This window comes from Andrena cerasifolii, chromosome 13 (assembly GCF_050908995.1).
Source record: "Andrena cerasifolii isolate SP2316 chromosome 13, iyAndCera1_principal, whole genome shotgun sequence".
Lineage (NCBI taxonomy): Eukaryota > Metazoa > Arthropoda > Insecta > Hymenoptera > Andrenidae > Andrena > Andrena cerasifolii.
The window spans coordinates 2,739,101-2,751,272 of NC_135130.1; the positions used below are offsets into that span (position 1 = coordinate 2,739,101).

Sequence of the window (12,172 nt, forward strand, 5' to 3'; positions counted from 1 at the left end):
ATATGAAAACGGGCCGCTATAAAAAAACACGTATATCTTATTTTTCGGTCCTCTAAAACATATCCAAAAACCAAAGCAATCGGAGGCGGACACCTGGGAACCTCTCCTTGTAAGAGAAGTTAACTGACGTCTGAGAGAATATAATGTGGTGACGATAGTTTCTTCAAGTTTGGAGGTGTACAGAGGATTTTAAGGTTGTTGGGAATTTTTTTATATAAAAAATCTGTACTTTAATGGATTCTGAGAGAAAAAATATTAAAATTCCTCAGATCAAACAGTTATACCAGACTTCGAAACTTATTAATATTTATAGATAGAAGACCAGGTTTGTAGTTAAATCATTCCACAGATTCAGTATTTTTAAATTTCTTGAAGTGTTTTTATGAGATTAGTTTAATACTTTAAGTATATAAAAAAATGGTCTCTAAAATTACTTTCATAGAAATAGCAAATCTGCTCCAAAATCTACAATTCTCCGAAACTAATCATTCAAGGACATACACATTTATCCCAATTTTTTCTGAACATTTATTACACTACCAAATTGTGTTATACAAAAATAAATATTCCAGAGAAAGGTGCATGCTGAACTGGAAACTTCCCGTAGACTTCCGCACACAGAGAAACAATTATCATCATATTACAACTCTCTTAAAACCATAAAACTTCTGAAAGCCACATTTCTTCTCATTATTTAAAGACAACGCAGGTACTTCAAATAATCAAAGCTATCGTTCCAACTACAATACACGTGCATGTACATTAAATCTCTCCAGAAAAATACAAGTGAAATTTGTATATGTATATATGTCCCACTATAAGTTCCAAACAAAGTGCACGAACTAATTTGTAAATGGAACCCTTACGTTTCAGGAAAAATTGTATAAAAATTGTACTTAGGATTAGTTGGCAATTCATTAAAAGAAATCGTTTTAGTTGAACGTTAGATGAAAAGAAAGAAAAGTATTAAAGAGTATGCAATAAATACAAATTACTGTCCCATTTTAAATTTCACTTTTATACACACTCTATTTAACGTAGTAGAAAATATACTTCCATGGCATTTTACGAGCCTTATCATATATTGGTACGACATTTTCTGTCGTCTACCGCAGGGGTGTACAGGGAGCCGTTTTTAGCGCCTAGCTGCGCGCAACCCGCCTGTCCCGTTGCTAAGGTTAGAATCGGTGAGGCGAACTGCAGTAGTGTACGTGGACTTGGTATGACTTGAACCCAGCTATATATACTTACGCTACGAGCCTACGAGCACGCACGTACACTACTGCAGTTCTCCCCACCGATTCTAACCTTAGCAACGGGGCAGGCGGGTTGCTCGCAGCTAGGCGCTAAGAACGGCTCCCTGCGCACCACTGCTCTACCGTATCAATCGTTTTAAATCTTGACAACGAATTGGCACATGATTTCAAAGGTTAAAAGACGATAAACTGGCGAAACAGATTGTCCTTGATCTCAATGGTGGGGGCGACTAGAGAGGTAAAAAGTCTTTGGTACTCCATGATTGCCTGAGGTTCGAAGATATTGAACAATTACGTTAATTATACACGAATATAATTATACTGACGTTCTTAATACGACAACGAAAGTGCTGAATGTAGAACCAGCTCTCTTCTTAAGAAATTTCGAAACCACAACCGACAGAGCAATGATATTCTCAATTTTATAACGGCATTGATTGTGACAATGATATACTTTGTAAAATCAGTTACGTGCTAAATACTTTATAGGTACATATGTATGTGTCAAAAACACTTTTCGTCACGTAATCTGAAATTATTAGAACAGAACGTTTTCTTTTTATAGAAGCCCTTGATAAAAGAATTTACACATGAACACAAGGTTCTTTTTTAGTTTAGTTCATGCTTTTTTTACAAAAAGCAGTACCGCATTGTCGATTTTGTTTTAATGGTACACTCCGTTCATTGAGGACGTTGTTTTAATTTTTTGTAAGGTGGAACTAATAGAAAGTTCGGGGCTTCATACTCAGGTACTCTATTAGATACTGATTAGGAGTATTTTCTCTTTGCAATTTAAATAATTCAAAGGAAGACAGTACACAAACTTATTGCAATTAATGAATAAGAATAATATGAGAAAATAATAATTACCATAAACTAAGGTGACTTTGCCCACTTTTTTTACTCTGACTGAAAAATTACCATATGATTGAATTCGCTATTGTTTTTCGATTGACCTTGGAAAAATTATTGCTATCGATTACAAAACACCATATGTTCTAATTACTTCACAATAAAATAAAATAAAGTTTCTCCGAAAAGTGGGCAATGTCACCCCGGCGGGACAAAGTCACCCCAGTTTACAGTATTATTAGAAACGGAAAGTTAATTGCTCCCGAAGTAAATTACTTAATCTTCTATCTAAATTAACATTAAATATTAATTTTTATTTTTATTATTAGTATCAAATTAATTCCACACTAAAAAAAATTTGCTTCACGTTCATTATTCATTAAACCATAAACTGCCTTAAACTTCGTAATTAATAACAATATTTTGCAACTTTAAAAACGAGACGCGAAAATTCAAAAAGCCAACAAAAATAATTACACATTTGTGGCATTTGATAAACTTAGAATCAACGTTAAATACAAAATCTTAAACTTCAAACTACCACACTTCTATTTACCCCTATCTGTATAGTTTCTTTATGTTCATTTTAACATTTTAAGTATTCCATTGCAGAGGGGTGGTAATATCTTATCGTTTAATGTTAATCGATTCAAAGACGCGTAAAACATTATTTCTGTACTTCACCACAATTTTGCACGCCCCATTTCGCCAGCGACGAGCACACATGTTCTTGCACTAACCCATTACGTCACATAACAATTCTCCTTTATTTCGCTAAATATTTTACTCGTCGTTGGCGAAGTCGGGAATGTTAAAATTCATGCATGGTTTGCGGATCACGCTGATTATAGTCCGATCGACTTTTCAACAACATTCACGAGCATTGATACGTTCCATACCTACAGTAACTACTACTCTTCCATCACAGATATTTATACAAAATAAATTACGATCCAGCTAAGCTATGTCGATCTTAAAAATTACGACTAGGTTGGTACAAAATCCACTGGCCATTCAGGGTGCTTCATTGATTGTTCGAAGGTTAGACAATATTCATCTGCAATCTATAGCAAGCTCCTCTTTAGTGCCCCTGGACGGCCAGTTGATTTGGATGCGACAGTAGTTCGAGATTTATATTACTTGTCGAAAAGTGGCTCGCTAAGACATTCCATTGTTTTTCTCGTTTGCATAAAACATCTGCAAGAAATTTGTCAGAGCACGCCTCACGTGGTCCGCACGCCATGTCCCTTTTCCCTTGTACTCGATGTACAGTTGTACGTAAAGAGAATTGAATTGTGTTTGCTGGACGAGCAGGTGTAATCTCTCATAGAATCATACAGGAATCATTGTAATACAGGACGTAATTAGGAGACGGTAAAATTGCGAAATTGAACGTTGAGTATTTCATTCAGAAATTAACAGCGCAAGGAATGTTGAAATGTAGGTACTACCTGTAATTAGATGGAAAAGCTATAAAGGAATAAGTACATGAGGTATTCTCTTAGGTGATCGAATCTTATTACAAATAGTATTATTTAAGAAGAAAAAGATTTATAAGGAATACTATTCTACATCTTTAGTGGATGACTTTTATCTCAAGCCCACCCTTCTTTGTCCTTAATCGCTCAATTTGTCGAGCATTTTATTATCAAACTCGTCATTGTGCACAGTGAAATTCGGATTAAAAGTGATAAATCTTTCTGTATTCATTCTTAACGTAGCAATTCGCGTAGCTCTGGCATCTTCCCTTTGAAACCAGCTACACAATGCGAAGACGTAGACGAAATAACGTAGTAAAACGGGGTCCACTTAATTGGACAGATAATTATTCCGCCTTAGGCCGGCGCCCCATTTGCGTCCGCGCCCGTGTAACATGCAGAATCTTATGAGCGGTGCCACATTGGGGCGAACCAGGGAAACATTTTTTACTGATTCAAGAAACAGAAAATACTGTTTCAAATAAATTCGCGCGGACAAAACGCTTATACGTGAACACATTTAACTGAAGCAGTTCGGCCGCCCGTTTAAGGAGGTTCGATACCTTAATTGCGGGATAGGCGGCGAGAGGGGTAAGCCTATGCTTATACATGGGACTAGTGTTCCTGATTTCTCCATATTTTTTGTTTCTCGAGAAATGAGAAATTGAAAAAAATATTGCAAAAATTATATTTTTGGAATATTGTTAATAATATTTATCAAAAACACAAGGAAACATTAACTAAATGATTATTCCTGTCTAATTTATACAAAACTTGTGTAAATGAAAAAATAGATATTAAATATAATTGGTAAATTTATTTATTTAATACAAAATTTGTACAAAGCGAAACATTACTTTTTGGTTTTAAAGTTTATTTTCAAATAGCACAATGCGTCTAATGTAGTGTCAGCGAATCTATTTCTTTTTTGTGGCAAAATCTGTTACTGTTATATTTTGACGTTTTAGAAATATCTATATTGGCTGTTAAATGAAAAAATGCGTCTTTTGACCCTTTTGGAAGAAATTCTGAATCATGCAAAAATTTTATACGGGATACAATAGTCTTATCTCCTCTTTTCTATATTTCTTCTTTAATAGCCACAAGAAACTCATTAGATACTTAATTGAGTGTACAATTTTTCTAAATTTTTAAATAAAAATTTAAGAGCACCTTCAACAGTTAATAATATCGAATCTTCTGTACTGTGATTTTCTATTGGAATTCATATAGGTTCTAATGTTATTAATAAGATGTATTATAAATTGTAGATGTGGTTATATATACACGGTCGCGATTAACTAGTAATACATTCATTTACGAAAATAAATGAGATTTATAATATTTTTCTAGCCTTAAGTTTCTCGAGAAATTATAGTATTTCTCGAGAAATAAGAAATTAGCAATTATAAAATTTCTTGAGAAATTCTCGAGAAAGCATTCTCGAGAAGGAACACTACATGGGAGCTCTGCAGTGATACCAATCTTAGATAAAAAAAAAATTATGTAGACAAAATTTTTATTTACATGTCTATTACTACACTGTTTGTATTGGAATTAAATTAAACAAAAAGTATGTTTAATGCAGCTAGAAACACAATATTTTCGTTAAAAGTAGCGTAAAATATGCGAGTGAAATGCGGCAACGTCGCTTTGCGTCCATCTTTTTTTCTCTTTCCATCTCACACTTGTGGCGTCCATTTGCGCGTTCGTACTGGTTCGCAACAAATTACTAAATACATGTTTACAGCTTGGTAGTGTTTTTACCAATTTTTACTGTATCCTTTGTACAAGTATACATTGTATAGATAACTACCTGGCGTACAGCGTTGCCACGTTTCAAACAGTTCCTTCAGGCAGTTCCGAAAATACGAGCACATTGCTGTCTATTTATTCAATTATCTAATAAACCGTACGGTTCATGTCCGATTTTCTTTTTTAGAATTTCATAGGAATACTTAAGCTTTTCATTGCAACACTTTTTAGGACTTTCTCACTATTTTTAAGGACTCTGCGTAACATTTTATAGAAATTTTATCGCTTCTCCCATAACAGCCTGTGCATAAAAGCGCAACTTTGATTTAAATTTTTTCAAAAACCGTGCGGTCAATGGACTTGAGATTTTGACACAATGCGGACTACACTTTGAACATTAGATTAAAACACTTTTCAAAGATTTCTGATTATTTTTTCTCCGGTATCGAACCTCCTTAACGCAAGCAGTACAAGCGGTCGATCCGCGCCGACAAAACGCGATTGTGGCGCCGGCGCGGGCAAACCGCGAGCTGTCGGTTCGCGCGGACGAAACGCAAATGTGGCACCGGCCTAAGCGTCAATGTAAATCCCACTGTGTTTACGAGCACAACGATGACCTTAAACAGTGCAAGCATTTCTAAACGAACACCTCCAAATTACGTCAACTACGTTTTTAATGATATGCGCATTTTCAACGGAAAGCTTGCACACTAAACAAACTCGAAATTATGGGACAAATTACACAATTTGAACAACCTATACAATTTTGTTCCACGCATATGTGGTTATTAATATACTTTCACCGTGGATACATGGTAGTAAAATTGAGAATATACCACTGTATAGAAGTTTACGAAGTATACGAAGTTTTCTTCAAAACGAAAGCAAGAGAATAAGTGTATTGACGTATAGGTATAATGGCACAACCAGGAATATACATTTCATGAAACTATCAATAAATTTTGATAGCATAAAATGGTTATGTCATCAGAGAAATTATTATAAAATATATCCAGGAATGGGGGTTGACTGAAGACACTAATTGTAAGTCGTTACGCTATTGATTGTCAAATACAATCCTCAACCACCAACTAAATCCCGTACCCAGCCCTTTTAACATCAATCTTCGTTCAACCTTGCCTTCCAAAGAGTAATACTGTTCGATTGAGTGATGCTAACTAAAACTCAACGACTACACTTCCACCAATTTCAATTTCTAACCTGCACCTCGTCAAAGTGGGTCATTAACACTCTGAGTGGGGTCGACGTGCTTTCACGCCAAAAGATTCTCGTCAAATGCATGGCTCTGGCGTATTTTCACACCAATATTTCATGGAATGCATCGAAAGTATAGTCTAAGAGTCTCCGCATGTTTACTTTGAAGACAAACGAAGCTCGAAGTTCACTTTGTACACTTTGCACAAACCTTCTTTGTGCCACTCGACTAATGAAGAGTGGCGCCGTCATTGTCCACTCGTTTAACGCCGTCTTTCGACGCAGTAAACATCTTGGCAATGTAACAAGTGTAAATATAACTAAATAGTTGAGACTGTATCGTGCTATCATTTGTAAACAACCTTCTCTTTTACAGTACTTCTTCGCTGAGAGCTCAGTTTGGCCTACACGTTGACTGCTTCTCGCTATTCCCACTACTTCTGTCTCACTCCTTTCCTGTGAAGGCGAGAGCGAGATGGAACGAGAGTGAGCCAGAGGGACTGTAAGCGGACGAGGAACGGTACGAAAGAGACGACGTTGATACTTTGTCTCGCCCTGCCGTTAAGGCGCCAGGTACTCCGTCCTATGCATGCGCGACGGGCGTGTGCGATGGGTATGAGCGTTTAGATTCGCTCCCGCCTTCAGCAAGATAGAAGCGAGAAACGATCGTTCGAAATTGTGCCCGCTCTCTACGTTAAATGCTCACCGCCGGTCCCGAGCTCTTAGCGAATCTAGAATGATCCTGTGCTTCGACAAGAAATCTCAATGATTTAATCGATCATATACCAGTATATCATTGGTGGAACAAATATGGCAAACCCGTAAAAGCAGATGGAGATGTAGGAATAGCTTTCGTAATTCCTATGTATTCGGGAGCCACGGAAAAAGAAATCCTCGGACGATGGGACTCGAACCCACGATCTCGCGGATCCTCTGTGTACTGACCAGCCGCCTAACCAACTCCACCAACACTGATCCTCCGAGGACTCACATTCCGGGCTCCCTCTTATGGGGGTTCCTGATCTCACAGAGTCGAAGACAGTGTTTCTCAATTTAGTACCAAATGTTAGCCCAGAGACGCTTAAGCAGAGTTTCTGGACGTTAGTACTTCAAGGACGTGGTTATATATGGATGTATAATCGACGATAGAGAAATAGTGAAGTCGTAAATGAAGATAAGTAATAAACAGAAGCAGATCTTTAGCGGGTATTCTCATTTGGCGCGACGTTTTTGAGTGATAATTAGAATTTAATATAAGTAAAATTATAAGAGCAAGGAATTTGAAATTTTTCTTACATGTTCACCCATGTTTCAAGAAAGTACAGAAATTTTTTCACATAATTACATCGTGTCTTTGTAAAGTCATTAATTGTTCCCCTTCACGTTGCCAGTAAAATGTGTCTCTATCTTTTCGGAACACATCTCCGAAATATTAAGCTTCAAGAAAATGTAATTGATTTGTTACCTTTCATGTGGGAATACCCCTTTAAGTGTTCAACCTAGGCAGGGTCTAAGGCTCCAGTCTGTAAGCCCAAGTTATTACACGGATTTTTTACACGATTTTAATTTAACACTGTCTAGAAAACAATTGATTTCTCTTTTTCCACGATTTGTTTTGGTCTAACACGGTTCGATGAATTTGCTTTGTTAATAATCTTCACCTAATTTTAATTCTAAGAAATAATATTCCTACTTATTTTTCTAAGAAATTGCTCTCAAAACAAACATTCTTAGAATTTGCATTTAAGACTACTACGTGCTCTCAAGTCAATTATTTGTCTGCTTTTTACGACTTATTTGAACGCGTGTAGTGACAATCATAAGTGACGTAGTCAGAAAAAAATGAGTTGGAGGTTTGACGATTTGTTTGGATGATTGCGGTCTGAATACAATGCTCCATCTTTTCATATGCACGGTATCTTTCTGGCACAGATTTTCCGGAATTGTGTCTATCGTGTAAAAACAGAATTAAGAGCTTTAGTAAGTAATTTTAACGTCCGGATGTTGTTAAAAGTTCACTATTGTTCTATCACCAAGTATATACTGCAGGGCCCTGTAGTGAGTGACAAAAAACGTGTCAAATAGCGTTTGCGTACAGCCTTCAGGTGCAATTCCATGATGCGTGGTTCGGCTTGAGCTTCCCGTTTTTTCTCGGCTCGCCGTCCCGCGCTCGCCAAACGGACTCGCTGAGCCATCAGACTCACCGGGCCACGCGCCGTGGGATTTCACCTTTACAGTCCACCTGAGTGGACCTCAAACAGTACGCCATATTTGTTGCACCAACAATCTACCTATCAACCAATAGCTCCATAAACGTTTTCTTGTCTGTTTCTTGCATCTCTGGTAATGAAACCCTGTCACTTTCCTCGGATTACACGTGAACGCTTTTAGATTCACTAGTCAAAGTGCAGATAGAATGGATGTTCCCGTGGCGACAAGCGGAAGTGGGCAGAAATGGACGGGGATGAAGACACATTGGCCCGTATTCGTCACGAAACGACGTATTTTATACGATTTTCAAAAGGTATCGAATATCTATTTCGACAGAATCTCGAAGAAATGGATACGCTAGCAGGTTAGGCTCTGGATTATTTCTGTGCAACATTAACGCGCCTCGTTCGTATGGCAAAGGCCATGGTAGTAGAATTCGTAAAGAATGAATGCGGTGTATTTTTACGCCTCGATATACCAGGTGAACGAGACAATATTTCTTTTTATATAGTGTGACCTGAACGTCTTTAAAACCACTTTTATGAAGAACGTTTAAAGCCTATAAAGTTTTCTTCAGCTACGGTTGGAATTCAACATTCAATATAGACCATCCCACTATGGTTCTTAATCTAAAGAATAGCTCGAGGAATCATGACGTGTCGATAGTTACTTGGAACAGCTCGATGGTTAGATTTACTATGCGGTCGTGTTGCTTGCGGAGGGCGGCAAATTAATTACAGTTGAACTACTTAGCCTGGACGTTCGGGGCTCTATCTCCAAGGACATGCGGTACAGGTCGGCCTCGTTTAGAAGCATCGACGGGTCCAGCAGGTAATTCGTCACTTTTGTTATCAGGTCGATTTTATACGGCGTTTGCTGGAAATGGCGTATTTCACGAATGACGTGAGCGATCTAGAAAAAATGGGGTACCCAGAATATTAATATATCATAGAAAACAAAGTCTGATAATTAGAAAGAAAAAGTATATCGAAAACTATTATAGAGTTGTAACGAGTTTTTCTTTATAAAAATGTATAAGTTGGTCGGGGACAGATAGTAGAAAATTATATGTTGGATTCTACATAATGAAGTAAGACGAAAATCAAGAGTAATAACATCGCGGCGGAGGCTTTTAAGCAATTTGCTTTTTAATGCAATTATCCTTTCTCTTATATGATTTTTAATATTGTTAATATTGTATATGTTTAACGTATTTCTTGCGTCCCTTTCGAACGTGATATTTTTATCATATTGATTTCCTAACTCAAACAGCATGTTTAGAGGCTTTAAATTACAAGGAATGTATAGAATAAGTTAACTAAATTATTATTAAAGTTCCATCGTTTTCATCCATATGACGTTTCAGTTATCTACAGGGTGTTCCAGTATTGAGGAAAAATCGGGAACATGCATTATCCTGATGCAAGACGACATCGAAAAGTCCTTTACTGTTTTGCGATCCGAGGCTTCGTTCTCGAGATATTAACAGTTGAATATTAGCGGTGGAACTTCTGGGCCGCGAGGTTTAAAGCCGAGTCAGTTGAACGCGCGTTAGCATAAGCTGGCACGTACACGCAGGGGGCACGCGTTATACAGACCCACACACACAGTAGAGTGCGCTGATTCAAACCGTGAAAATGGGTTAGCGCGGTCGACTCTACTGAGTGTGTGGTCTGTATCTATGCGTGCCTCCTACGCGTGCATGCGAGCGGTCACTGCTCCGCGCTCAGCTGTCTCGGCTTTAAACCGCGCGCCCCGGAACTTCGACCGCTAATATTCAACTGTTAATATCTCGAAAACGAAGCCTCGGATCTCAAAACGGTAAAGGACTTTTCGGTGTCTTTTTGCATCAGGGTATTGCATGTCCCGGGTCGTCTCCAAATTCTGGGACACCCTGTATATGACCACAAAAACTTCTGTGTATGGAATTCTTCGAGTTCATTGTGTACAACTTACTCCTTCAAACTTCAAATGGTGTGATGCCTGAAGAATTGAAATATCCTTTACAAAACTTCATGAAGCAAACATGTTCATTAACAAATTGCACACTTTTAGTACGTCACTTTATTAGTATGAAATAGAGAATTAAAGTGACTAAAATGAAATTAGAATTTGTATCTACTACTATCGGTAATAATACTGTAATGAATCAGATATCAGGCTTGGATGATTTTAAATACCACAGATTCGTTTTAACGTACAATATAGTAAAACCTCCGAAAATGTTCATAGCTAGGATCAGGCCGTGAGCCTTTATGGAGGTTTTAAAAACTGTCGTAAACATTTGGCCCTTGGGTCTCATTGAAAAAAATTGCATTAAACACAAAATTACAGACCAACGTGATCAAACTTTTTTAAAGCTTCGACATAAATTAGCCTGAAAAAATCGGTTGCTTGAATCAATCTCACAAAATAGTAGTGACAACGCGTGAATTGTTATAGAGCTCCCGAGATGAACATATACGGGAGTCCTACTCTATTCAAGATCCATATAGATTGACAGAAACAGCTGATCGAATAAAAACTTATTTATATCCTCATATTCTCCAGTTTTCAGTAAATTGCTGCACTGGGTATGAAAACTGCAAAAGCTGAACTTTGCCAGTAAAGTTATTTCTTGTGCAAATTTGAGACATAAAAGGCCCAGTATATCATCAATCTTTGCCGAATTAGTGATAGTGCTGATATTAAAAGGTATTGTTATCAATTCGATAAATTAATATGTACTTTAAAGTGTGACGTCTGCAATTTTTCATAAGTACGATAAACATTACGTACCATACGCATTTTTGAGAAATTCAAAAGGCCGTCTTCGGTCATGGTTGATGTACCCTCTTCTATGAAAGAAAGATCGGATAGATATAACCCTAAATACGGGATGCTAGGTGGATCACACCGATGTAAGGCGTCCCTTAGGTTTCTGGAGCGTCCATCAGAAGAAACGATCTTCTGAAGTCTCTCGATGGTGAGCTTCGTCTGCAATATAATGAAACAAATATATTGTACCTATTTTATTCATATCCACTTAATAGTCAATCTTAAATATCGAATTATTTACTTTTACACCTCAGAACCCAATTTCATATATTGAATAATACTTCAAAGCATTTACTCTTATAACGCTGAGTTGAAGAAATGTGTGGGATACAAAGTGATCAGCTCAAAGCAGAGCTCGGCAATGGGCGGGTATATCGTGGGCCAACCCACCCGTTACCCGGCTGTCTTTCGATTCACCCGATCCGCCCGTGCCCACGGCGGATAAGTCAGGTCAGCGTTGATTTCTATCTGCCCGAGATGCCCGAGACACCCGAACGTCCGAGACTTTCTAACACCACATGCGGCCGAAACGCCCGAAGCAGTCACCACTCATGACGTCACCACGCACATCTGACTCACTCTTGCCTA

General features: G+C 37.7%; 1 protein-coding gene across 5 annotated transcripts in view; it reads right to left on the reverse strand.

Annotated features, from left to right (window-relative positions):
• Nucleotides 1–9,085: 9,085 nt before the first annotated feature.
• Nucleotides 9,086–12,172, reverse strand: part of LOC143375970 (ras-specific guanine nucleotide-releasing factor 2) — a 178,777-nt gene continuing 175,690 nt past the window's right edge. For 4 of the 5 annotated variants that reach the window (XM_076825701.1, XM_076825699.1, XM_076825700.1 and 1 more), the window contains 2 exons: nt 11,546–11,743; nt 9,086–9,679 (listed from right to left, as the gene is read on the reverse strand). In XM_076825701.1, coding sequence (XP_076681816.1) covers nt 9,464–9,679; nt 11,546–11,743 — 414 coding nt within the window. In that variant the 3' untranslated portion in view covers nt 9,086–9,463. The remainder of the gene's footprint in view (nt 9,680–11,545; nt 11,744–12,172) is intronic. The other variant, XM_076825697.1, reaches the window with a different exon arrangement.